The sequence below is a fragment of the Artemia sp. Qi Xiang Cuo genome, chromosome 13, assembly GCF_049724085.1.
Source record: "Artemia sp. Qi Xiang Cuo chromosome 13, ASM4972408v1, whole genome shotgun sequence".
Taxonomy (NCBI): domain Eukaryota; kingdom Metazoa; phylum Arthropoda; class Branchiopoda; order Anostraca; family Artemiidae; genus Artemia; species Artemia sp. Qi Xiang Cuo.
The window spans coordinates 11,787,681-11,814,861 of record NC_142806.1 but is presented as its reverse complement, the minus strand read 5'-3'; the positions used below and the strand labels follow the sequence as shown (position 1 = coordinate 11,814,861).

The 27,181-nt window shown below is 36.7% G+C and overlaps 3 protein-coding genes across 3 annotated transcripts in view; 2 read left to right on the top strand and 1 right to left on the bottom strand.

Moving 5' to 3' along the window:
• Positions 1–14,927, top strand: part of Gdh (glutamate dehydrogenase, mitochondrial) — a 39,897-nt gene extending 24,970 nt beyond the window's left edge. The window contains exons 8-10 of the mRNA XM_089099282.1: positions 5,094–5,298; positions 11,998–12,089; positions 14,488–14,927. Of these exons, the coding sequence (XP_088955408.1) occupies positions 5,094–5,298; positions 11,998–12,089; positions 14,488–14,670 (480 nt within the window). The 3' untranslated portion in view covers positions 14,671–14,927. The remainder of the gene's footprint in view (positions 1–5,093; positions 5,299–11,997; positions 12,090–14,487) is intronic.
• A 5,346-nt stretch (positions 14,928–20,273) lies between these two features.
• Positions 20,274–21,120, top strand: LOC148944954 (uncharacterized). Its single transcript, XM_089098903.1, has 2 exons — positions 20,274–20,480; positions 20,804–21,120. The coding sequence occupies exons 1-2, from the start codon at positions 20,468–20,470 to the stop codon at positions 21,118–21,120; spliced, it is 330 nt and encodes a 109-aa protein (XP_088955029.1). The 5' UTR covers positions 20,274–20,467.
• A 3,979-nt stretch (positions 21,121–25,099) lies between these two features.
• LOC148944953 (ethanolamine-phosphate phospho-lyase) overlaps positions 25,100–27,181 on the bottom strand; it is a 93,474-nt gene continuing 91,392 nt past the window's right edge. Inside the window, exon 10 of the mRNA XM_089099521.1 lies at positions 25,100–26,040. Coding sequence (XP_088955647.1) covers positions 25,981–26,040 — 60 coding nt within the window. The 3' untranslated portion in view covers positions 25,100–25,980. The remainder of the gene's footprint in view (positions 26,041–27,181) is intronic.

Genomic DNA, 27,181 nt, shown 5'->3' with positions numbered 1-27,181 from the left:
CACGAATATTAGGAAAATCACCTTTCTCGGTGGGGAGGGGGATTTCGTGATCCCCTGACGTGTCCCCTGTATGTATGCCTTATCCACGTGAAATTTATTAAATCTGTTAGAATGCTGGATGAACTGAAGCTATTGAATATTAACCCTAGAAAGGTAAGCTTCCCAAAAAGTTACGTAGATGGTAAGCTTTCGTAAAAATTACTACTTGCAGAAACATTGACTTTTAAAACTCATCACTTAAGTATATTTTAAAAGTAAGTGGGAATTATCAAAAACAGATCTTCAGATAATGTTTTACACAGCACAAAAGGTTGCTTTCATTTCTTGGAGTCACATGGTATGCATGACTTCGCACGGTGTTCACCGTAGAACGGCTTTTTGCAGTGGTTGCGAAAATTGGTAGTCATTCGGCGAATGCGGTCTGGGCAGAGGCTGCAGGTCGTTCTTCTCCCTTCCACAGACGTTCCTGAATGTATTTCACATGTCACCTCCTTTGTTTGACTGATATCGAGTCTGATCGAGCGCTGCAAAGTGGGGGTTTCTAAGCTAGCGGTCATATGCAGCTGGGTCAACTCTTTGAACAGAACATTCATGAAATCCTTTCGTGAAAGTGGTCTTCCACCAGATTTGGAGATATGGAAGGAGTAGATGACATAACTGTTGATACACGCTATGTTGATCAACCCATAAAAAATGCACATGGGCCACCTGTTTGTCTTCCAAGCTGCTGACATTGAACTACACATTTTGTCAAATGCGTCTTCACAGCCTTTGGTGTTATTGTAGTACTCAATGATCTCAGGCTTCTTGGTTGGATATATGGTACTGGTACCCTCATGGCAAGTTGACAGAAGCAGGACCATTTGTGATGGCTTAGGAAGATAAGACACTAGTCAGCTCCCGATCGAAACAGAAGATTGAGGTTCCTGTGATTCTCCCTTTGCTTACAAGCAGCTCTTCCGGAATTTCTCTCTTGTTTTTTCGTACTGTACCAACTGTAGTCAGTCGATACGGTTCTTTCAGTAGGTCTGCTGCAACGGAATCGATGCAAACAAGTTGTCAGTCGTTACATTTCTATTTGTCAGTGTGAAAAATTTTTGCTGCTCATTTGTTAAATCAGAAAATAGCCAAATTTAGCATTTTCATGTGCTATTTGCTCAGGAAATTTGCTACGAAGCATGTCAACAACATTAAAAAACTGATCTAACTTCTTTGTCCGAAGAAGCTTACTAATTAACAAGTTTTGATAAAAAAATCCTTATTCCTGAAATAGGGGAAAAAGTTACGAAGATGGTAAGCTTTCGTAAATTTTACTACTCACCCTTAATATCTCCCCAACCGGTTCAGATAATAAAACCTCGGTGACGGCACAAGAGCTGGCTAGTCATAATATTAGCATATCAGGGAGGTCAGTTCGCGCAATGCAGCTGTTTCCATGGCAACCGCGAAAAAGTGTTTTTGCATCGTAAAATTTACGAAACCTTACCCTTCTAGGGTTAAGAAAAAATAAAGAAAAATGTATTCATCTCTTAAAGAATGGAAAACGATCGTGACATGTTGACAACAACTTGTATGTGATAAAATCCTACCAGTTTCAATGACCTCTTGAGAAAGTTGTTTTTAATTCTGTGCCTAATCTAAGTGTGTTGATAATTTAGATTTTTATTACCGAGATGCAATTGTCGAAATGTGGGTTGTCTAACGGTTGGCAGGATTGTTAGCATTTAATTTTATTTACAAATAGAAATAATTACTGACAAGAGCGCCAATTCAAGAAGATGCAGGGAAAAATGTAAAATGTGTTTTTTTAATTATAGCTTAGGGGGAGCAATTCTTTATTATTTTCTTCTTTAAAAAAAAGTATTTATCGATGAAAACCTAAAAAAGGTGCTTTCAACGAAGATGCTAAAAAAGAAGAAGAAACACTAACCTTTTGAAGTAAACTCGAAGTTTCCTTCAAAAAGTTGGTTTTTCTTTTTTTAGAGTATTAAAGACGGCTTGGCGAAGGTCCCTACAGAAATATCTGTTTTCGTCTCTTTTTTTTGTCCACTGGCTGATAATACCCTCCCTTTTCTAGGCTATTTAATTTTATTATTTATTTATTTTATTTTTTTCTTGTTTTTCATGTCAAAATCTTATTGTAAGAAAAAAGGATGTCTCCAACATTTCTCCAACAAGGGTATGATGAATACTCGCCCTTCTAGATTATTATTTGAAAAAAACTACGTTTTCTAAAGAGTTAAAGAGGCTGAGTTACAAGGTCGAACCTTAAAACGTACAGGGATTAGGAGGCACAGTCGGGCGGGTTCCGCCCCCCAAACCCCCTGCTTTCGCAGCCTTTAAATAAAAAAAAAGTGTTTTAAACTGAAAGTAAGGAGCGACATTAAATCTTAAAACGAACAGAAATTATTCCGTATATGAAAGGGGTTGTGCCCTCTGCAACGCCTCGCTCTTTACGCTAAAGTTTTTATTGTTTAAAAAAAAGAGTTATGAGAAAGTCAAACTTTAGCGTAAAGAGTGAGGCGTTGAGGAGGGCACAGCCCCTTTCATATACGGAATAATTTCTGTTCGTTTTAAGATTTAATGTCGCTCCTTACTTTCAGTTTAAAAAACTTTTTTTTTTATTTAAAGGCTGCCAAAGCAGGGGGTTTGGGGGCGGAAGCCCCCAACTGTGCCTCCTAATCCCTGTACGTTTTAAGGTTCAACCTTGTAACTCAGCCTCTTTAACTTTTTAGAAAACGTAGTTTTTTTCAAATAATTTCTGCAGGTTTTTGTAGAGTTTATTACTTATTATTGCTTGACTAACTGTTAGCTGATTTGACAGCTTGCGGGCGGCTCTTAGGAAACGAGCCCGCGTTTTCGCGGCTCTATAGGGAAACGATAAGAGCCCGCTTATAGCGGGCTCTTATAGGAAAACGAGGTTTTTCGTAAATTTAAATTCGGGGGATGATTTTTTCGGTCTGAAAATATCAAAAGGCCCTAAGAGGTCGAATTCTGCTTCGAATGAGTCCTCATTCACCCAGATCAGTTACCAACTGTGGCCTGTAAGCGTGGATAACAAAAAAAAAGAGAAATGAAGTTTAAGTGGCTCTATTTGTTTTTTTGAAAACAGGGAAGGAGTGATTGGATTGAGCTGAAATTTCGAGGATAAGTCCCGGGCCCTAGGAAAGCTTAACCTCTAAATTTCAGCCCAATCGGACAACGTTAAAGGGGAGCTTTGGTGGGAGGGTCGAAAATTCCGGCCCAGTTTACCCCATGAAGATAAAGTCAGAGGAGGATGAAATTTTGCACGTTTCTTAGTTTGAGCTTGGGCTACAAAATGCGATCACCGCCGTCTCTGCGACCTCTAGGACCTGAAATCGCTTAACATTGTGGTGGGTCGCCTCTTTATAGAGGCACAAGTGTGCCTCCTTGATCTTCTTGTCAAACTGCAATACTAAACTTTGTAAAATGGTATTCAAAGTATCGAACGGGAAAGCGGGTACGACCCCCCTCCCAGACACGTGAATTAAATGGAAAACATGGTGGAAACAGTAAGAATATGAATTTGTTAGGAGAGGAAGCTTGGCTAATAGTGCTTTGCAATTTTTCAATCTAGATTCCCAGTTGAACGAAGACCCTCTTGAGCAAACCATTCTACAGTTTCTTTCACACTTTATACAATGTAGTGTGATATTGCAAAACTACGCAAATAGAAAAACATTAAAGAAAATACAATGGACATAAACTTGATGTACATAAATAAAAGAAATTACAAAAAATATACACTCTTAAATAGATATACAAAAGAAACAGATATACAAAAGAAAAACAAAAATCGAAAAAATAATCTTTCCAGCTAACTAAAACGCAAAATTCAACGTATTTTTTGGTTCTTATTGCTAAATGATTTGGTGGGTGGGGGGAGGGTACAAAAAAAAACTTCAGAAAGCATCAACAATTATTTTGTATGCATTTTTGTTACATTTTTACGAGTCGAACAAAAATTAGAGGGGGGGGGGGGTTGTTAACCTCTAAATCCCCTCGTGGGCACTTCCTTAAATAAAATGTATTTAATTTTAGTCAATTTATTCCTGATTTTCAAATCTGATTGATTTAATTCTGATTTTCAATTTTGATTGATTTAGGATCCTGAACGAGTGACGTGAGATCAGCTACAACTCTATTTCTCTACAATGCAAACAAAGCAAATTTTCTACAAAGCAAATACGTAGATAATACTAATAATACGTATTTAATTACAATCCATTTGAATCTGATTTTTAATTCTGAAGGAGCGATGTGCTGGCAGTGGCGGATGCAGGGGAGGGGGAGGGGAGTGAGGAGGCGCGCCCCCTAACGTAGTCTAAAGTAGTGTAATTTACTTAATTAGCGCAATTTTGCGTTAATTAAACTTGCTCCTGATGCAAGTTTATTGGATCAACCTATTTTGTCCCCCCCCCTCCTAAAAAGTCCTGGATCCGCCTTTGTGTTCCGGCTACCAAAGCGAAATTTGACTCTTGTTGAAAATACAACTTTACCCCTCTATTTATTATCGTTTTACTTTGATAATTTATTAGTATTCAGTATTGTTTTTTTTTTTCAAACAGGATTTTAACGGCAGAAGAAGTAAATTTCACAATTTTGATCGTGCAACATAAAATCCGGCAGCCAGACAGCTTTTAAGTCACCGCTTTACTACTCCTACCTACTAACAACTCCCTGTAGCACTAAGGTACCTAAGGTCAACACAGCTACGCAACCTCCTCTACCCTATTCTTTTCAATGTTTCACTCTTACCCCCTCCGACAAATCCATAATTTCTTTTAAAGTCTTCCGTATGATCTCTTCTCACCTCATTTGGGACGATCTTCTTTTGGTGCAAATATCAGCTGAAGGCTTGTCTCGAAAGTGCTTGTTTCAGAGGGGACATAGACCTTAAAGTGAATCTTAATAGCTGGAGAAACAAGTTTTTAGATTTTTATCACGTGACGGGAAATCCGGCTGTAAAAGTGAAATTTTATTTCTGTCAAATTGTCTCTACTTCTTGCTTTTTATTACCGCTTTAACTGTATTTTTATTATTGTTTTACTTCTTTCCTCTGTTCTCCTTAGATTATCGCAGAAGCAGCTAATGGACCAACAACCCCTGCTGCAGACAAAATTCTTATTGACAGAAACATTTTGATTATTCCCGACTTGTACATCAACGCTGGGGGTGTAACTGTTTCGTATTTTGAATGGCTGAAGAACCTCAACCATGTATCTTATGGCCGTCTTACTTTCAAGTATGAGCGTGAATCAAATCTCCATTTGTTGGGTTAGTTATTTCTATATTTTCTTTCTAATATTCATGTAGGCTAGCTTTCTTTTTTATGGAAACTATTTACGGAATTTTTTTTTTAATTTATTCTTAAGTGGAGGACAGGGTTGCCACCCTAATGATTTATCACTATTTCTAGTGATTTTTTTGCTACCTAAACAAAAAAACACTAAATCAACCATAAAATCACCAAAATCTACGTGATTTTTTCACCGCATGGCAACCCTGGAGGAGGATCATTAGAGCCATGTAGAAAAGGACAATGAAAGTGTGTATAAATATACATGCTGACCCTTTTCCTCCATCTCGAGAACAGCTTAGTAAACATTTTTTGGCAGTTATCATAGAAGTGTGATGATATTAGATATCAAACAATTCGTGGTAACAAACTGTGAGTAAGGAGCGACTCGGCTCACTAGTAACCGAAACTTAAAAAAGAGGAATTTCGGTATCAATAAATACGTCAAAAGAATGATATTTTTATGCTGATTTCAAATATATAAGTTTAATCAAGTTTAGTTTCACCCATCAAAAGTTACGCTTCTGAGAAAATTTGTCTTATTTTCGAAAAAAGGCGGAAAAACCCCCTAAAAGTCATAGAACCTGAGAAACTGAGAACAGCGTATCAGAGAACCCTATTGTAGAGGTTTCAAGCTCCTATCTGCAAAAATGTGGAATTTTTTATTCTTTGCCAGAAGAAAGATCACGGATGCGTGTTTATTTTTTTTTTTTTTTTTTCAGGGTTGATCGTATAGATCCAGTTGTCCTAGAATATCGCGGGAGGGCTCATTCGAACGAAAATTAAAAGTTATAGTGCCTTTTTTAAGTGACCAAAAAAAAGGAGGGCAACTAGGCCCCATACCATGCTCATTTTTTTCCCAGTCACCCGATCAAAATTTTCAATTCAATTCAATTTTGAAAAAATTGATCAAAATTTTGGTATAGCCATTTTGTTGAGCATGGTCAAAAAATACAATAGCTATGTCTTTGAGGATGACATAATCCCCCACAGTCCTCGGGGGAAGGTTTGCAAGTTATGAACTTTGCCCAATGTTTACACATAGAATTGGTTATTGGGAAATATATAGACGTTTTCAGGGGGGATTTTTCTGGTAGTGGGGGGGTGGATCGGGGGTTTCGTGAGAGGATCTTTCCATAGAGGAAGTTTTCATGGGGGAAAGGACATTGCTATGAAGGAGGTGCCGGATTCCCCAGCATTATTTAAAAAAAAACGATCAGAAATAAAATTAAAAAACAAGTTTTCAACTGAAAACTTTTAAACATCAAAACTTAAAACGAACAAAAAATATTACGTATTTGATTGGGCCCCCCCCCCCTAGTCAATATCTCGCTCTTTACGCTAAAGTTTGTTTAGTACTTTCATAAGAGCTATTATTCTAAATAACGGCCTTTGTGATTAAGAGGTCATTCTTAAAGGATTGAAAAAAAACAACTGAACTTTAGTGTAAAGAGCGAAGTATTGACTAGGGGGCGGACCCCCCCCCCCCTAATATAGGCTATAAAAATAAACGAATAAAGAAGTTCGTTACGTAAGTTAATCCGTAAGTTACATATATTTATTACTAATAAAAACGTTCGTAAATAAAGTTTAACAACTTCCGAGAAGGTCATTTAGCCAAAAAAAGTAAATTGATATGCAAATTTCGTTTTAATTATTCATGTACGGTGAGCCAAAATCAAAACCTGCAGTAATTTAAAAACGTTCAGAAATTAAATAAAAAAACAAAAAACAAGTCTTTAACTTAAAGTTAGGAGCGACATAAAACGAACAGAAATTATTCCGTATTTGAAATGGGCTGTCCCCTCCTCAACGCCTCGCTCTTTACGCTAAAGTTTGACTCTTTCTCACAACTCTATTTTTTAAAACAATAAAACACTTTAGCGTAAAGAGCGAGGCGTTGAGACGGGGACAGCCCCTTTCATATACGGAATAATTTCTCTTCGTTTTAAGTTTTAATGTTGCTCCTTACTTTCAGTTAAAAAAAAACCTGTTTTTTTTATTTAATTCTTATAGAAAGGGTGGCTAGAATAAAGCTAGAAGCATACCTCTTCATAAGTAGGATAATGTTTTTGATTTCAATTTTGTTTGTTTTAAGTAGCATATCTAGGGCTATTGCAAGCGTGAGAGGGGGCTGCCACCCTCTCAGCCGCCACTCTACATTAAACCTTATCTTTTATTATTTATTTTGATTTCCTTTGTACTTTAAAGAAATATCCTTTAAGGAAATCATGTCCTTTTTGATATTATTCCATAAAACAAAGGGAATTTATTCCTGAGTTTAATAATTATCTCATTGATTTATTATTCAGTTAAAAAAACTTGTTGCTCCTTACTTTCAGTAAAAAAACTTGTTTTTTATATTTAATGACTTTTAGGCGTTACATTATCGATAAGCTTTTCAAGTAGTTTTATCCGTTGAAATATTTTATTGTTCCTCCTTTGAAAATTGCACATACTGTATTTAATGTGAAATAAAGGTATTAAAAAAAAGATATATATTTATAACCTGGTCCATTTTTTTGTGCCAAAGGGCGTGCTCATTGTATCTGAAATGTATGGATATATTTCTTCTTTTTGGGATTAATATGGGGACGCTTTTGTGTAATCTCATCACCTGAATCGAATTCCGAGCCATACAGTAGGGCTCTAGCTGTAACTGAGTTCGAATTATGTGTCCCATGTTGCCAAGCTGAGATCAAACCATAGTCCAAATTAGGTCTACACACTTAACCTTCCGCCAAAATTTTGGCTCTCCCCCCAATATTACATAATCTTTTATGTAGTTAATCAATAATACACCTTTTATATGCTATTTTGAAGACTATCCCTCCCTAAAAAATGAAGCCCATACCAAATAAACCTGCCTTAACTCTTTTTAGTAGTAGTTTAGGGAGAAATATCTCTCAATATTTTACCTTGGGATCTAATACAAAATTTGTTTTGTATTAAGTACAGTTGTTGTACCAGAATATTACTGTGGATCTCATTTAAGCTTCTGTGAAGGAAGGGGGGAGGGGGTGTACAAATTAAAAGTTGAATAGGAACAAAAAAAAATCAATGATCACACTTTAAAAAAAGGCAAACAATGTCTCTTTCTGATGATGGATATCTGATATCGTATTATCAATCGTACTTATGAAAATAAGAAAAAAATCGGCGATAGCCAACGATAATAAACGAATCTTACTACATCTAAATAAACCTTATTGCAAAATATAATAAATAAATCTTATATATTATAAATCATTATAAGAATATAATATAATAAATCTTATTACAAAATGCTACACACTCGACTAGAACTGCTATTATTTGCTATTTTGTAAAATATTCCTCGGTGAGATATAAATCCCAGCCAATTAATGCTTCTTGTACACCTGGTTGTAGCCATGGTGTATACGGAAGGGGGGGGGGGGGGTTGACGCAGCCTAGTTTGTCTTCGTCACAAATATTTTCTTTTGTGACGAAGGGGGTACTACTGCAAATAGTTTTTCAGTCCACAATTTCTCATCACTTTTAACATCACTTGAACTATTTTGTCTACCAAATAAGAATATTTTTGGATTTATATAATAAGAACAATAAAAATTTGTTTCCATTTTATTACCTTATAATCATTTTGTGTTTATTCTATATTGGGGCTTTCAGTTATCCACTGTCACTAAACTGTTTTTTTTCTTTCATGTCATAACAGTGTCAAAAGTTAACCGCTTTTGAAATTGACAACCTTATTTAATAGGGATAATAAGGAAATAAGGTGGAAATATATTTCTATTGCTCTTATTTTGTGAATTAAAAAATGTGATTTGGTTGGCAAAACAAAAAATTAATTTGAGTAAAGTTAAATTCCTTATTGAATAACCTATTGAATTCCTTTTGAATAATATTAATAATTGTTTATAAAATATCACCTAAGTATTTTAGTGAGAAAAATAATTTCTAACAAATTGGCTTCATTTCTTATGTGACCGCAAGAGAAATACACTAGAAGCTGATGCGGATATAATAGCTTCATTTTCGTGTCAATCTAATGAAAATCTTAAGGCTATAGTTTGAAAAACTAATACAATAGAAAAATGTTTCGCTTTTTTCCCTTGTCGTTATTTGATGTCTATCAAATAGTTACAAGGAAAAACCCTTAAGGAATTTTGATAACAATAGGTACATCAAAGGATCTGGCTTTTTATGCTAATTCCAAATATATAAAATTCATTAGGTTTAATTCTACCCATCATAAGCGACGAGTGACTCCATAACGTCTTGATATGTATCAGTTACGGGTCCAAATCGGGATGCGAAGAAGACATTTACAAAATCTGAAATAGCGAATGAATTTGTTTCTGTTCAGAAGCTGTGAAAATCTTCCAAGCACGCACAGAAAAGAAAACACGAGGAGCAAAAACGCGTTATAAAGACGACCGAGTGTTGTCTTATCGAACTGACCCTTCGCCCTGGAGAGAAATTCATAGGACTTTCTCAGCTTCTCCTGCTTTAATAATGTGTGATCGTGTTGCTCGACTTGATGTTCCGTATGGAAGCCCAAGATGTTTGAGAGACGCGGAAGCAGAAACAGTAGAAGGGCAAACCTGAATCTTGGAGTCAGGAGGCTGGCGACAACCAGAAACAAGACAGAAGGATAATATCATCCGCGTACGCAAGATGGCTTGCATCGATAGACGGCTCAATGAGAAAATGTGGTATCCTACATGTGGTAGAACAGATTGCATTGTTGAAGATTACAGGACTTAAGACCAACCCTGTTCAATTTCACGACGTACAGACATCTGGCCATTATCAACACTTTCACCTCGTGCGTGAATAGACGCCCTCTGGTACCACTGCCATACACAGGCGCATATGAATGGATTTGGTCCTGATTTTTGGATAGCCAATATAGGTTGCGAGGGAAGGACCGAGTCAAAAGCCTTAGATATATCAATGGCACGAACATATAGGGGTTTCTTTAGTTTCTCATGCTTTTCGAGAATAGACACGAAGTAGCGTTTCCGACGCCAAGGCCCGCTTGACCAAAACCTAACTGATAATTGCCATGATCACATCTATCCAAAATTTTTGGTAGAAGGATCTTTTCAAGAGTTTCGCAATGACTGGGCAAACTGTGATCGGACGATAACTATCATAAGACTGAGGATCCTAATTCTTTTTGTGAACGCAAGTCACGATACCTTCACATAAAGCAGTCGGTATATACTGCTGCGCAATACAAGCCTGGAAGACAAGGGCAATATGTTCAGCTAGCTTTTCGGTACCATACATCAGATGTTCAGGTTGAATCCCACCTGAGCCAGGAGCTTTACCTTTCTTAATTAGACGGATCTGAGTAGGAACGAATTCCGGCTATGGTCTAGTTGAGAAAAATGGAGGAGGATCTGGCGGACTAGAATTCGAAGAAGAAGAAGAAGTGAATTTTGATACTTGCTTCCAAAGCTGCTGTGGGTTATTTCTGACATAACATGACAAGTTAGATACCTGCCGTCTCTTCCTAAAGAGTACCGCTCTCCGTTAATCTCTCTTTGTAGATTTGACAATTCGAAAAAGGAGACCGGATCTTGGACGGCCACAATCAACCCATATCTTAAGCCATAGTCTATGACGGTGCTTGGTGAAATTCAGCTCAAGATTCACCTTTCATCCCTTTTTCTGTGTACCAACACGAATATTCTCTGATGGAACTGCCACTGAGGTGGCGATTTTCAGCGAATGATTGATTTCAGCAAAATAGCAATGCAGATCGAGGCAATAACCTTTCAGCGTTGTAGAGAGCAGGTGGAAAGGGATTTTTATTCTGGAAAGCATTGAATCCAGCACGCTTTGATAAAGTGGCAGGTCAATAATATCCCATAAAACCTTCCGAAACCAATTGGACGTTTTATTTATTTGTGGAAGAGACAGATTCAAATGGAACTGCAAAGGCAGATGGTCCCTAGTTAGCATATCATCTGCTACATGAACAATGACATCCCGGAGCTCAGGAACATTAGAAAGGACAAAATCAAGATCAGAAGTAGAACCCGAGTGATGCACAAATGAAAACTGCTTAGATTTTGGAAGCACAAACAAGTCATCAGGTAGTGATGACAGAAGCATTTGTGTGAAGGATGCGGCATCATCTTTAAGGCCTGTGTTAAAATCCCCACATACTACGGTTGACTTATTAGACAATTTAAATTTATGGAGAGACTTAGATAGGGATGCACAAACAGATGCAAATTTACGGCTTGAAACGGCATTTCGCTAATTAGTAGGCATATAAACACAAAAAATCACAACACTACCAAGATCAACAGCGATAAATATATCATTCGACGCAACACAACTACAAATAAAAATCTTATTTGCAAGAACTGCTAGACCGCCAAAGGGACGGCCTGTGGTATTTTTTGCAGGTCTAATAAAATATAAATGATGAGCCAAAACTTCCAGCATAGAATCATTATCAGCGTTAAGTAAGTGTTAGATATAGTAAGGTCTTTGGCTTTTACATTTTCTTACTTTATCCTCTTTATCTTTCCATTTACCTTTGTAAAAGTCAGCTTCGTTATTCCTTAAGCAAATATTTGCTGCTACATTGCTCGTAATTTTCACAATGTTGAAAATAATTTATTGAATATATTGATAAGGCGAACGTATGCTTGACTATTTATCTTTTATAGAATCTGTTCAAGAATCACTTGAGAGACGATTTGGTCGCGTTGGTGGAAGAATTCCTGTCACGCCATCTGAAGCTTTCCAAAAAAGAATCGCTGTAAGTTCTCATTATGTTCTTATCATGACTTGGGGGGGGGGGGTGTAATTTATTTTATCTCTTTTGATAAGTAATAGCTTATTTGTTTGTTAATTTTTAGGCTAGTTTATTTGGTAATTTATAGGTTAACTTACTACTGCTACTAACAAGTCACTGCAGCACCAAGCCGTCTGATGCCAGCGCAGCTACGCACACTCCTCCATCCCAATCTATTCAAAGCCTCCCTCTTTGTACCATCCCAAGAACTTCCCATTTCCATTAAATCTTTCCTTACGGCATCCTTCCACAACATTTGGGATGACCTACTTTTCGTTGGACCCTAAAAGGTTGGCCAACAGGGACGATCATCCTTTTGACCTTCCTTCCCTAGCTATACCCACGTCTCTTATTCCAATTTGACTCTTTTTTTCGTGGGGAGGGGGGTTGTCGAAGCAATGAGTCCTTTTGGCCTGAGCTACGACTCAGTTTAGTGAGCCCATCCCTGACAATGATAATAATATGCACGTTAGGACCTTGGTAGTATAAACATCTTTTAGCATTGGTCGTAAATATAAAAATATAAATATATAAAATCTATAAAAAATCCCTTTTTTTATATTTTTGTGCTTAGAAGGTCGAGCGTGTAAGAGTTTCAGTCAAAGTGGTCCGTTCGTTTAGGAATGGACTAGCAAACGAATAAACAGACGAAAAAACACCTTACGGCCCTTATTAATAATTACGGTCCTTCTCAATTAATGCAGTAGCTTGTCTTAGGGAATAACGGCAATAATGATCCCAAATTATCGGGTAATCAAAGAAGGAGCAACTCGGCCCAATAATAAACGAAACTCTGAAAAACGAGATTTTGATATCAATTGATACATAAAAAAACAGGCTTTTTATGCTGACTCTAAATATGTAAAATTCATGAAGTTTAATATTGCCCATGAAAAGCTACGGCCCTGAGAAAATTCGCCTTATTTTTGAAAAATGGCGTAAAGATCCCCCAAAAGTCAAACGATCTTAATGAGAATCATACCAACAGATTCAGCATATCAGATAACTCTATTGTAAATATTTCAAGCTCCTATGTACAGAAATAAGGAATTTTTTTATTTTTTTGCCATAAAAAGATCACGGATTTTTTTTTTCAGGAATGAATCGAAACAACGGTCCTAGAAGATTCGGAAAAGGGCTTATTAAAAAAGGAAATAATAAGTTCTAGTGACCTTTTTAAGTGACCAAAAAGATTTTTGGGCAACTAGCCTCCGTCGCACACCCCTCTTTTCCATTGATATCCGACCAAAATTTTGAGATAGCCATTCGACTCAGCATAGTTGAAAGATCCAATAACTATGCCTCTGGGAATGACGTGACCCCTCACAGCCCCTAGCGAAAGGACTGTAAATTATGCAATTTGCCCATTATTCACATATCTTAGTTTTTAGGGTGAAATAAACATATTTTTGGGGATATTTTTCCCCGGGAGGGGGGGGAGGGCTTTCACGGGGAGAATTTGGTCTCTTCCTCAATCTTCGCTCTTTTCGCTAAAGTTTGACTTTTTGTCACAATTCTTTAAGAAAGACTTCTCAAACACAAGGACTGTCGAATTTGAATGAATAGTATTTTTAAAGATCTGGAAGAAAGTAGTGTAAAGAGCGAAGGGTTGAGGAAGGGGTAGTCCCCTCGTATAAGGCGCTGGTCTCTTAAGTTTTTCATGTATGAATTAAGACAAGATGATACACTATTCGTGATTTGTGTATAGTTAGGAGAAAGTCTACAAGAGCACAAGCCTTCATTGACTAAATCTCTAAAAAAAAAAAAATGATGGGTTTGATTCTGTTTTGGCCTTCCATGGTTTTGAACGTCCAAATAATTCAGTTATTTTTGACGGGGTAATTTTAATTTCAACCAAAAATGGTTTACCACAATCGAAATTAAAGTATACATACAAGACCTCGCTTTAAGTAGAGGTACTTGGGATGTTTCTATAAATTCAATCAACGATAACTTTATGCAACGAAAATCAAGTAATATTCTTTTTCATTTTAAACCCCAAGATGCTTTGACTATAATAATGAAAAAACAGGTCAGTAGACAAGCTGTTGTTAATCGCTAGAGAGAGAATTCTTGCCCAATCTAATTTCTGAATAATCTTTTTTGTTCTGGCTTTTTTTTCAGTGGTTCTTCTGCTTTGTTATCTTTCACTTCAAAAGCTTAATTTGCTTTTTTTTTGTTCTCTTTTAGCAATGAAAACAGCTTTGTGGATGGCCTTGCCGAAATATCTGTTTTTTTGTCTTTTCGCTTTCTTGTTTGTTTTTTAACTGGCTGGAAATCACCCTCTTTTTTTAATTGTTTATATTTTTTAGTATTTTGTAAAACAAAAGAGTTTTAACTATATTTTCTTATCTGTTTTTAGGGTGCATCTGAGAAAGACATAGTTCATAGTGGTTTGGACTATTCAATGGAAAGATCAGCCCGTGCCATCATGCGCACAGCTATGAAATACAACCTAGGAATTGACCTACGCACTGCTGCCTATGTCAACTCAATTGAGAAAATCTTCAACACCTACAGAGAAGCTGGTCTTACCTTTACATAGATCGAAGTATAATAATGACTGTTTTTAGAAGGAGGGGCAAATTGTGTATTAATATTTATCCCCTGTCTTCTTTTTAATGTTTCCAGTGAGCCGGTGGTTTTGTGATTTTCTTTTACTGGGTGACCAATTTGAGAACAATTCTTTGAGAAAGAGGACGATTCTTCTTTATCTTCGGGCTTGTTGTCCCGTGTAACCACTGCCGAAAAAATTCATGATTTTGTTATGTAAAAATATGAGCAATAAATAATTCAACTTTCCCCATTTTTATTTGTATATCTATAACTTCGTCACAAATTATTTGCGTCATATAGCATATATGACGTTATAGTATATATGACGTCATAATGTAAAAATACCATATAGTATGTCTTTAATATCGTGGCTGTCATGCCTAAACATCCTAATTGACCTTTTCACACTGCTGAGGTAATTTCCAAAAACAGTTTGCTAAGCTGTTCTCAAGTGGGGGATAGTTAGGGTAATATGTGTTAAATCACACTCACATCCTACTGATCTGCATTGACCTCCTCATCCTTCCTTTGAGAATAGTTTAGCAAAAGGTATTGGAAGTTATGTTAGAACTATGAAAATGTCAGATACGACCCTTAGACGTTGTAGTGACAGTAAAAAAGGGTGCTCCGCTTATCTTAAGGTTACTAAATGTGTAATAATTAAGTGACGGATATGTTTGTTTATTTATTTACTTTTTAAAGATGTTAATTGGCTCTGGAGATAAGTTGTATGACATGAAATCTATGAAGACTGAAGATAGTCATAAAGACTATTTAGTGCCCCCACGCAGGGGTATTGTTTTAAGAGATTTGATTAATAACCCCTATAAACACTTGAAATGTAAATGTATATTTACGCTTATTCCCGTTTATCTCGAGACTACGAAATGTTGGATACGTCTGGTTATTTATTTGTTGTTTTTGTTAGAGATCTTTTTGACGCTCGACCCAATAGAAAATTGGTTATTTTGGTATTTTCAATGGAAAAAATATCCCCCCATAAATTTGGAAAAAAAGTATTCCCCCTCCCCTTAATTTTCGTGAATTGTTGCCGCTGATCTCTGGCTGAGCTAGAACCACATTCCTCTCAATTCAGGGACGCGTCTAGGCGAACTGACGCGAGGGCAAACAAGACATGGTAACATTTTTTTTACAAAAAAAAAAAAAAAAAAAAAAAAAATTCCGTTTGTGCCAGTTAAAGCTTCTGTAGATTCATCACTATGAATCTACATAAATCTACACGGAAAATCACACGTTTCACAGGAAACATAAACCATCACCAATGCGATAAGCAGTTGACGACTTCAAGTAGCAATGTTTGTTAAGTACGGGCCTATTACTGTCGTACATTTCAGACGTAAACGTAAGCCTTAATATTCCAGAAAACACGATGTATTACTGTATTTTGCTTTCTGTAAAAAAAAGCTTCAAAAATCGCAAACTCTTCTTTGAAATTCGTGGATTCATCACTTTTATTAACCTCCTCCTCCATCCCAATATATTCAAAGCCTCCCTTTTTACACCCTCACACGAAATTCTCATTTTATTTAAATCTTTCTTTACGACGTCCTCCAACCCCAGACGAGAACGACCTGCTTTCCGTTTAGCCCTAGACGGTTGGCTGAAAAGAAAAATCTTCGGTAATCTGTCATCCTTCTGCCGCACAACGTGGCCTAGCCACCTCAACCTTTCTTTCATTATAGCTCTAGAGAGCGGTATTGAACCACATTTTTCGTACAACCTATTGTTTGAAATACGGTCAGTTAGCCGGGTACCCAGAACAATCCTTAAGCAATTTCTCTGGAAAACATCTAGCAAACCCTCATCCGCTTTTCAAAGCGCCCGTGCTTAAGAGCAATATTTGACTAATGTCATCACTGTAGCTGCTAATATTCTGATCTTGGTTTGCAGATATCTTCCTATTCTTCTAAACTTTTTTTAAACTGTGAAAAAACACCCTGAGCCTTGGCTACTCTACTTTTAACATCTTCATTGCTCCCACCATCTTTACTAATAATACTACCAAGGTAAGTGAAGCTGCCCACCTGATCAATATTTTCATTACCCAACGTCACCCTTTCATCCTTATTCCTAACCTTAGTGACTTAGTCTTCTTAACATAAATTTTCATACCTATTCTAGCACCCTGAACTCGCAAAACCTCTAAAAGTTCATTCATTTTGCTGACACTTTCATCTAGGATGCTAAATCATTTATTTCTATTTGTTTTAATAAAACCCGATTGAATTAAATTGAAGCATAATCTAATTCCAGGAGACTTTTTCCTCCCCATTTGATTCCGTGGTCTCCCATTGCCTTTCCTGTTCTCCTTAAGACAAAGTCCATCAAAATGATCCATATAAATGGGGATAGAACACAACCCTGCACAACTCCTGATTTAATATAAAACCAGCAGCTAACCTAATTTCCTACCTTAACCGCAGCAGTGTTATTCTCGTACATAGCACTAATCACTAGAGAAAAAGTAAGATATTATTCCTAGCGAAGCGAGGTTGTTGGTTAAACTTATATTCATCTGATTATTTATTTAATTCATTCAAAGACTTTCTCGTAGAAACCCCTGATATTCCTTCCCTAGGAAGAATAGACCACATCACAATATTAACATTAAAAATCCTAAGTAGACTAAACTACACAATTAAAACACACTAAACAATAAGTAAACACGTATAAAACCACCGCTAACTGCCATTTATTACTCTTACTATTATTTTTCTCATATGATTAATTAAATAATTAAGATTCTAGTTTTTCCTTTCATTAATCTGCAAGCATATAGCTTGTTGCAAAATCATGTTTCACTAAAAACATAAACTTAAAAAAAAAAAAAATGTAATATTGCCACTTCTCAGATATGTGTTTCTATGATAATTTTTTACAAGAGCTTCAAGGAGGACGTCAGGTAATTTCGCATTCAAACAGACTTACCACCCAGGATCCATAGAATGACGTCGCTTGATTGTTCGCGCGTGATCAAATATACCGTCTCTTATCAAACACCTTAATTTCTTTATCACAGTTAGTAATAAGTATACAAAAATGGCCATACGAAATTGTGCTCTGCAAATAGTCATGACAATGCGCAAACCCGGCAGACTTGTGTGCGTTTATTGGAAAAAAGACAAAGAATATGGCACTACCTATGTCAGGTAATTCGCATGCCAGCATCCAGACTATCCAATATTCTTCTCTAGCAGGGGTGTAATTTGCTATGAGGCAGGGGGGGGGGGCAGCTGCCCCTCCCAGACTTCAGTCCCCCCCCCCCCCCAGATGAAATTTAGTTTCTACCAAAATCTTGTCTAAACTAAGATAAACCTGCATAATTCAAGCATCAACAGATCAGTTTTTTTGGTGTATATTTACCTTTATAGTAGTTTCATAGTAGCCTACTGAATAGTACCTTTATGGTACCAAACGGCTTATTTTTCAGTTTTCACTGTCATTATCACTTGATTTGGGAAAATTGGTTCCAACTTTGACCCCCCCCCCCAGGATTTTGACAAAATTAAGCCAATGTTCTCAAGCGGTAGCTAAAGAGAACAAAACGACGGAGAAGGGCGAAAAACGTGCTTCGAAGGGCATACGGAATGAGACAGAGGTGCCCCCACACGAGCGTAAACCCATAGCGGGAAGGTACCTGTGCTTCTTCGCACCAGTGAAAAGATAGAGGGCTCTTTCACTGACGCCGTGGGAACCTCCGATGGCACAGGTCTAAGGCAAGGCAAGATGATCGAGATAGTTCGGAATATAGTGACTAATTCATAGCATACGATTCGTTTAAACTCAGTTTAAATTAGGCAAGCTGAATACTGTTCTATTTTATAAAACCTTTAACGCTGAAAAGAACATGTGCAGGGGCACCAATTTGGGGAAGGGGGTAAATCTAGGCTTCGGAACTCCTTTTTTATGTTTTAATTGTAGAAAAAAGTGCCCCTTCTAGGCCTACATTAAATAAAAAACGAAATAATCCTCACCTCCCCTACATTTTCGAGAATTGGCGCCTCTGAAAAGAGTCCAAAAATGTAGATTGAATAATTTTTACCGTTCAAAATTTTACAAGATTTATCCACAATAAGAAGGAAAGTTATAAGTTATAATATTGCATAAACTTTAGCACTTGCCTTGTGTTTTGTATAAAATGAATTCTCTTTTTTCTCGTAACGAAGTTTTCCAACCACTAAGAAATAAGTGTTGATCAAAAATCGACTTTTTAGGTTATGTTCACTGTTTAGGTTCAGGAGGGGAGAGGGGTCTTCGGGTGAAGCTTGTGCTGAATATGCCATCTCAATCTTATGAGTAGGCACACTCAAAACGTTTATTTCCCCCTTCTTATTATATAACCTTTAACTATGATATGTAGCCCTGGTACATCTCAGTTCCAAGAATCAATACAATATATATTTTTTTTTGTTTTGTAGAGCCAGAATTTTTATGTTTGAATAACTGAAAAATAGCATTTGAAGCCGATAGTTATGTTGTTTTACGATCAGTATAAAAACACAGTGGAACCCCATTACAACAGTTACGGCAGTGCCCTTGAGTTCTTGAACTTGCCTGTGTTCCTCAATTGAAAACATGATCTAGTATTGAAATTGGAAAACGCTATTAGCCAATGAGAAATAATGCTCTATTGCAGACTTGCATCTCCAACCTTTCAAGTGCCATAGGAACAGATTGCAAACTTCTTTATGCTCTTTTTTTTAGCTTGTTTAATCTGAATTTTTTTTTGCCTTTTTCTGTGATTCTAAAAGTAGCATATTTCTGGGTTAATTTCATAGCTGTGCGTTAACTTCATTTCATTATTATTCTGGGTTCATTTCTTTTCATTTCAAAGCTATTGTGGGTTCATTTCATAGCTATCATAGGCAGCGCAATCGCTCTGCCTAAGTAAAGAACGATGTTGGTACAATGTATTATTTATTATTTTTCATTAGACCAGGGCACTTCGTATCGAAGGAGTTGTCGTAGAAACTTCGAAAAGGACTCATTCGATTGGAAATTGGAGTGGCTTGTGCCCCTTTTAATAGTCGAAAATGATTGGAAGGCAGCTAACACCCCTTCCACGCCCATCATTTACCGAAACACATCCAATCAAAATTTTGAGATAGCCATTTTATTCAGCATAGTTGATTTCCAGACAGAAATTATGTTATTGAGGAGGAGACTCCTCCATAGCCCTCAGGGCAAGGTTTGTAAGTTATGCCCTGGGGGCATATAAGGTTTTTACAGAAAGCGTAGTCGTAGAAAATTTAAAAAAGGCTTATTCGATTGGAAATTCAACCTTTTTAATAGTCGAACGTGATTCGAGGGCAACTAACCCCCCTCTCACGCCCACCTTTTCCCCAAACACATCCAATCAAAAATTTTAGATAGCCATTTTGTTCAGCGTAGTTGAAAGTTCTGGAAATTAGGTATTTGAAGATGACAGCCCCCCAGAGCCCTCAGGGAAAGGGTTGTAAGTTATACCCCGGGGGCGTATAAGGTTTTTATAGAAAGCGTTGTCGTAGAAACTTCCAAAAGGTTCTATTTGATTGGAAATAGAAATGGCTAGTACCCTTTTTAACCCTTTCAGTCACCATGTTCTCACATGAGAACATCACAGCTTCGCTTGGTCTTCTTGGACCCTGTAGGTGGCAGCGATACTCGAGTATGCGCTCCATAATAATAAGTAATGCGAAAAGACACTGGCGAAGTTTCAAACCGATGATGCTAAATTCTGATTTTTAGCAGTATTTTGAAGTTGTTGCACATCCGTACTCGAAAGAATGGATCTACCAGGTATGTTTTCATGCATTTTTTTCACCAGATTTACCATGAAAATACGCGAAAAAAGGGGTTCATTTGTCCTTTTCAGTTAGTTACCCCATCTATTAAAAAGTTTACCTCGCTAGTGCGTTGGATAGATGCCGCAGATTTTTTCGAAGTAGCGTGTTCTTGGGTAAGGACAGTGTGACTTGATACTAACTTTTCTAGTTCAATAGCAGCATATATGGTACAGTCAGAGTAACATACTTTTGTTAGTATTATTTCAAAACATCAGTGATAATTTTTTCCTGTCATGTCGCTATTCTGTAAAAGCGACTCACTATCTTCTTTTCCAGGTCCATCCAATGATCGACCACGTCGAGTTCGTCACGCTGACATACTGAATGTCTTGGACGCGATCGACTCAGACCTTTCAGAGTTATCGGACCTACCAAACTCAGATGACGAAGGTGAAGATTGGGCGTCAGTAAATCTATCGCAGCCACACGATACGGATGAAGATTCATTATCGGAAGTTGAGGATGATGAGCCGCTCCTCCCCCGCCTCCGAAAAATCGAAAACGCAGACTCGTATGGAAGAATGCGATCTTCTCGAAAGTTATCAACAATGCCGACCCGGCGCCGCCGCCACTTGGTCCCGAGGAGCCTATAGACTACTTCAAAGAATATTTTGATAGTGAATTTTATGAGTTAGCCGCCGAGATGACCAATCTTTATTCTGTACAGAAAACCGGCTCAAGTTTGGGTACAACAGCCTCTGAAATAAGAAGGTTCATAGGTATTCATATAGCGATGAGTGCTTTTAAATTCCCAAGGTATCGCATGTACTGGGGTAGTCGGACTCGGATACCTCTAATAGCAGACGCCATGAACTTCAATAGGTTTTCGCGTCTCCGAAATTTGTTTCATCTGGTAGATATCCTCTCTAAAGACCCGGAGAACACCGATCGCGTATGGAAGGTTCGTCCGGTTATAGACCGGGTCCTGAAAAAGACAGAAAGCATCGTACCTTCTGAGTATGTATCAGTCGACGAGCAAATGGTGCCGTACACCGGTGCATTGGACATAAAACAGTATATCAGGGGAAGCCAACACCGTGGGGCATAAAAATCTTTATGCTTTGTAACAGTAACGGCATCATACTCACTTTTGATGTTTACCAGGGTAAGAAAACTATCCTGACGGAAGAGCAGAAGCAGTTCGGACTGGGACCTGGAATGGTACTAGCTCTTGCTGGTCGCGTCCAGCTTCGCCCGCATACGAAAATATTCTTTGACAACTTTTTTACGAGTAGTCCGCTCCTTGAAGAGCTTGAACGGAAAAGTATGTATGGCACCGGCACGATCAGAGCGACTAGAGTTCTTGGCGCAAAGTTGGAATCTGATACGTCTCTGAAAAAGAAAGGAAGGGGGGCGTTCCACGAGCTAGTGAGTGGAGAAGTATGTCTGATCAAGTGGATGGACTGTAGCTCGGTGATAGTCGCTTCTAACATGATTGGAAGCGGCAACGTAAAAAACGTGATGAAGTGGTGTAAGAAAACGAAGACAGAGGTACAAGTGACGCAGCCGGAAGCTATTGCGGCTTATAACCTGAGTATGGGTGGGGTTGATAAGCTTGACCAGATGGTATCCTACTATAGGACCCTCATTCGATCAAAAAAATGGACTTTGAGACTCGTATTCCATTTGATCGATCTTGCTGTAGTCAACAGTTGGCTTGAATATGTCGAGATTTGCAAGGCACAGAATATGAGACAAAAGAACATTGTCGATTCGTTCACCTTCCGACTCGACATAGCAGAGACTCTCATTATGTCTGAAGACACTCCTAGAAGAAGAGGCCGACCCAGATCTCTTCCTTCAAGCGAAGAGGAGGAGAGTGATGAAGAAGACTCGGTTGCCGAAAATCGTAGGAAACGAAAACTCAAATTTCGTAGGCCCTGCTCCGCCGTGAAGAAAGATTCCTTTGCTCATTGGCCAGAAAAATTTGCCGCCCAAAACAGGTGTAAAAATGCCCCCTGTATCATGAAGACTAGGTTCATGTGTACCAAGTGCAACGTCCCACTTTGCCTGGAAGAATCGCGAAACTGTTTCGCACAGTTTCACAAACCTAAAGAAACGTAAAAGGATCATTGTCAATTCAGTTTCTCGTTTTTTGTACTATATTTGAAGTCTCAGTTTTTCATTGGTTTTATACTGTATTTGAATAAATTTGGTCACACTGTCCTTGCTCAAGTACATGGTGGAAAAGAAAGAAGACGTTCAGAAAAAAATCTGAAAAAATTCCTGGTAAGTACTTATCCATCACATGGTTGACTTTCGCTACTCTCATAATTTTGACCTTCCAGGCTAAAATTCGTGACTGAAAGGGTTAATATTCTAAAGTGATTGGAGGGCAACTAACACCCCTTCCACGCCCACCATTTAACCAAACACATCCAATCAAAATTTTGAGATAGCCATTTTGTTCAAAATCGTTGAAAGGTCCGGAAATTATATCTTTGACGATGAAACTCCCCCCACAACCCTCAGGGTAAGGGCTGTAATTTATGCCCTGTGGGCATATAAGGTTATTGTTGAAAACTTTGTCGTAGAAACTTGAAAAATGGCTCATTCGATTGCAAATACAAAGGGCTAGTGCCCTTTTTAATAATCGAAAGTGACATCCAATAAAAATTTTAGATATCCATTTTGGTCAACGTAGTTAATAGTTTTAGAAATTAGGTCTTTGAGGATGACAACCCCAGCCCTCATGGCAAGGGCTGTAAGTTACGCCCTTGGGGCATATAAGGTTTTTATTGAAAGCGTTGTCGTAGAAACTTCAAAAGGGCTCATTTGATTGGAAATAGAAAGGTCTAGTACTTTTTTTAATAGTTGAAAGTGATTGAAGAGCAACTAACGCCGCTCTCACGTCCACCATTTCCCCAAACACATCGAATCAAAATTTTCAGATAGCCATTTTGTTCAACGTAGTAGAAAGTTCTGGAAATTAGGTCCTTGAGAATGACATCCCCCCGCAGCCCTCAGGGCAAGGGTTGTAAGTTATGCCCTGGGTACATATAAGGTTTTTATTGAAAGAGTTGTCGTAGAAACTTCAAAAGGGCTCATTTGATTGGAAATTGAAAGGGCTATTGCCATTTTTAATAGTTGAAAGTGATTGGAGAGCGACTACTGCCCCTCTCACGCCCACCCCCTCACAGCCCTCAGGGCAAGGGTTGTAATTTATGCCCTGGGGGCATATAAGGTGTTTATAGAAAGCCTTGTCGTGGAAACTCAAAAAGGGCTCATTCGATTGGAAGTTGAAAGGGCTAGTGCCCTTTTTAATAGTCTAAAATGATTGAGAGTGCTTGATAATTTTATAGTAAAAATCGATGAGGGTAGAATGTATTATTTTTGTTTTTAGACCAGGGCACTTCGTATCGAAGGAGTTGTCGTAGGAACTTCGAAAAAGGCTCATTCGATTGAAAATAGGAAGGGCTGATGCCCTTTTTAATAGTCGAAAGTGATTGGAGCGCAACTAGTACCCCTCCCTCGCCCACCCTCCCATTCGCCCATTATGTTTAAAAACTAACTGTTGCCTTAAGACTAAATTAAAATGCACTGTGTTAATGCTAATTCCCAACAAGGCATCTCAGCAGTATCCAAGAACGACTGAGGGTATTATGTTCAAACTTTCGGGGCTTCTTCTGCTCTTAACATTTAACCAAATCAAAATAGCGTAAGTGTGTCCAAGCTATCAAATAAAGTCAACAGATTTTTTTTGCGAATCGTATCAAGTTTTCTATTTCAGGTCAACTAGAGGAGGTATGAAACTAAATTCAACACTACTATTTGTGTCCAGATTTTTAAAAGATTGGATGTTGTTAAAAATTGCTGAAAATTTTTCCCCAGCGTACAAACAGCAGGCCAAACTATAAAGTCTTAAAAAAACGAAAAGATTGGGAGTATTATTTTCTTTTTCCCTGAAAAGACTATGTCAATATAAAATGAACAGAAATTAATTAAAAAAAACTTTTTCCACAAAATAAGTTTTTCAAAGAAAAGTAAAGAACTCTATTAAACTAAAAACGAGCAAAAATAAAATGAAATAATCTGCCAAGCGTGAAACTACCACAAATCAGCATCGATAAATGAATGAAACCCAAAACGAACAGAAATTACAATAAATAACCGAGTCAAACTCAAAACGAGCAGAAATTAACATAAGTAAGGGTCGAAACCCTTATGCCTTCCCTAGGCCAGAACATAACTTGCACTTTACTGAAAAAAAAAATAATACAAATGAATGTGCATTGTCAGTTTAATACACATATACTGATGCTTAGTAGTCAAAATGTTAATATCATTTGACTTGTTAAAGTTATAAAAGTAAAAACATTTATATTTTTTCAGTAAAGTGCAAATTATGCTCTGGCCTTGGGAAGGCATAGAGCTTTTAAGACATACTCATGTTAATTTCTGCTCGTTATGAGGGTAACCCGGTTAATTATTGTAATTTATGTTTGTTTTGGGTTTCATTTATTTATCGATGCTGATTTGTGGTAGTTTCACGCTTGTTAGATTATTTGATTTTTTTTTGCTCATTTTTGGTTTAATAGAGTTCTTTACTTTTCTTTGAAAAACTTATTTTGCGGAAAGTTTTTTAATTAATTTAAATAAACAAAGTACACGAACACGAAAGGGTATATCGCGGAAAGATAGAAATTATCCAAAACAGGTCTTGCTCCACATGTTGAAGGGTTAGTAACTGTAATACGACGCTATACCCCGTCTTGACATCTAATAACAAAATTAGCAATTAATTATAAGCATACGATTTATTTATTCCGCAAAATCCAATTCCCATAAAACCAAAAGTCATTCAATAAAACGAGAAACTCTTACCGGTAAATACTGCACGGTAGACGAATCATAGTTCAAATAAAGTAATAATTAAAATAATAAACTATTAAACTATAAAAATAAAATAATAAATTATTAAAAGATAATCAAAGTAATAATTAGATTATTAAAAGAAATAAAGAAGTTTTTACCAAGAAAACTAGTTCAATTAAATATTAACACAAAAATAAGTCATGATTGAGTTGCCAAATTTCAGCCCAAAGCTAGATATTTTTAGTACCTCTTTCCGAAAAAACGCATATTAACTATATTTACTATCTTTTTCTTTACTCCGCAGGAGTCTAAAAAGAATATTGCCAAAAGCATGCATTTGGCAACCGCGGGCTTTCAACATTTCTCATTCCATTACGATGGTCTACGCAAAATTACTGCGTAACTATATTTTGTACTATTTTCACTGCTCAATTTCCAGAGAATCAAATTAACTTTATATATTTCTTTTAATCCAATTTTTATCGTAATTGAAATTTTTTATTTCTATGATTTGTTCTATAAGCTATAGGTACATTTACCCGCAAATGTTTCAATTTTTGTGCGAAATATACAATTTCAAATATAACACTAATTGGGCAAAAAAAAAAAACAAAAAAAAAACACAAAAATAGTGAAATTCAAGATATGATGGCTCCATTTATTCGCTTTATTAATTCCTTTTCCGTCAGCTTTTCAACCTGAAATAAATGCAAAAACATTAAAATCCAGAGATGCCCCTAAAACAAAATAATTTCTTGCACTTTAGACCTAATCTAAAAAACCTTTCAAAGCTCTTGAGGTTAGTGATTTCCAGAAAAAAGAAGGAGGGTAGGTAGTTATTTCAATTTAAAAGACCTATTAATGGATTGGAAGTCACAAGACAACTCCCCCCATCATCACCCAAAAAAAGCGGTTTTGATAAAAGATCAATCATGTTCATTAAAGAAATAACAGATGCCTTTTCAACATAAATTAATTAAAAACAAAACTTTCCGAAACAGAAGTTTTTTCCAGAAAACTAAAGGCCATATTAAAATTAAGATAAGAAGAAATAAAAACCTAAAATAACTCAAAACAACCAGAAATTACTATTAAAGAAAAAATTAAACCCAAAACGAACAGAAATTAAATAAACAATCAGAGTAAAAAAAAAAAAACATAAAACAGGTAGCCTACTACTATAAATGGATAAATAAATCTTGAAACAATTAAAGCTTAAAATAAATATGCAAATCAAGCTTAAAAAGAACAGATATTAAATAAAACAACCATAGCAAACAAACATACAATAGGTAATAATATAAACGAAAAAAAAATCAATGTTAAAACGAGTGAAACTTGAATTGAATATGCAAATCAAGCTTGAAACGAACAAAAATCACTACAAACAAGAGTTTGGGTACTGCCTCCTTCTCTCAGTGTAAAATTCTAAAACTTACTGCGTCATCTGCGCTTTACTGAAAACTTTATGTGTCTTGAATAGTCTTGGAAAGTACAAACAAAATCAAACTGAATATTTGATATATAATGATATTAGTTGTTGAAAGATTCATCAGTTCAAGATTTTATTTGACTAATTTGAATTTTTATTTTCAATGCTGTAATAACTGGAAAAGATAATATTTTTATAATTCGTTTTCGGTGTAACGCCAATGACGCAGAAGGCTTTAGACTTTCAAACAGTTCGTGTTAACGAACTGTAAGTAAGGAGCGACCCGGCTCAATAGTAACCGAAACTCTAAAAAATGGGATTTTGATACCAATAGATACATCAAAGTATTCGTATTTTTATGCTGATTTCAAATGTATAAGTTTCATCAAGTTTAGTCCTACCCATCA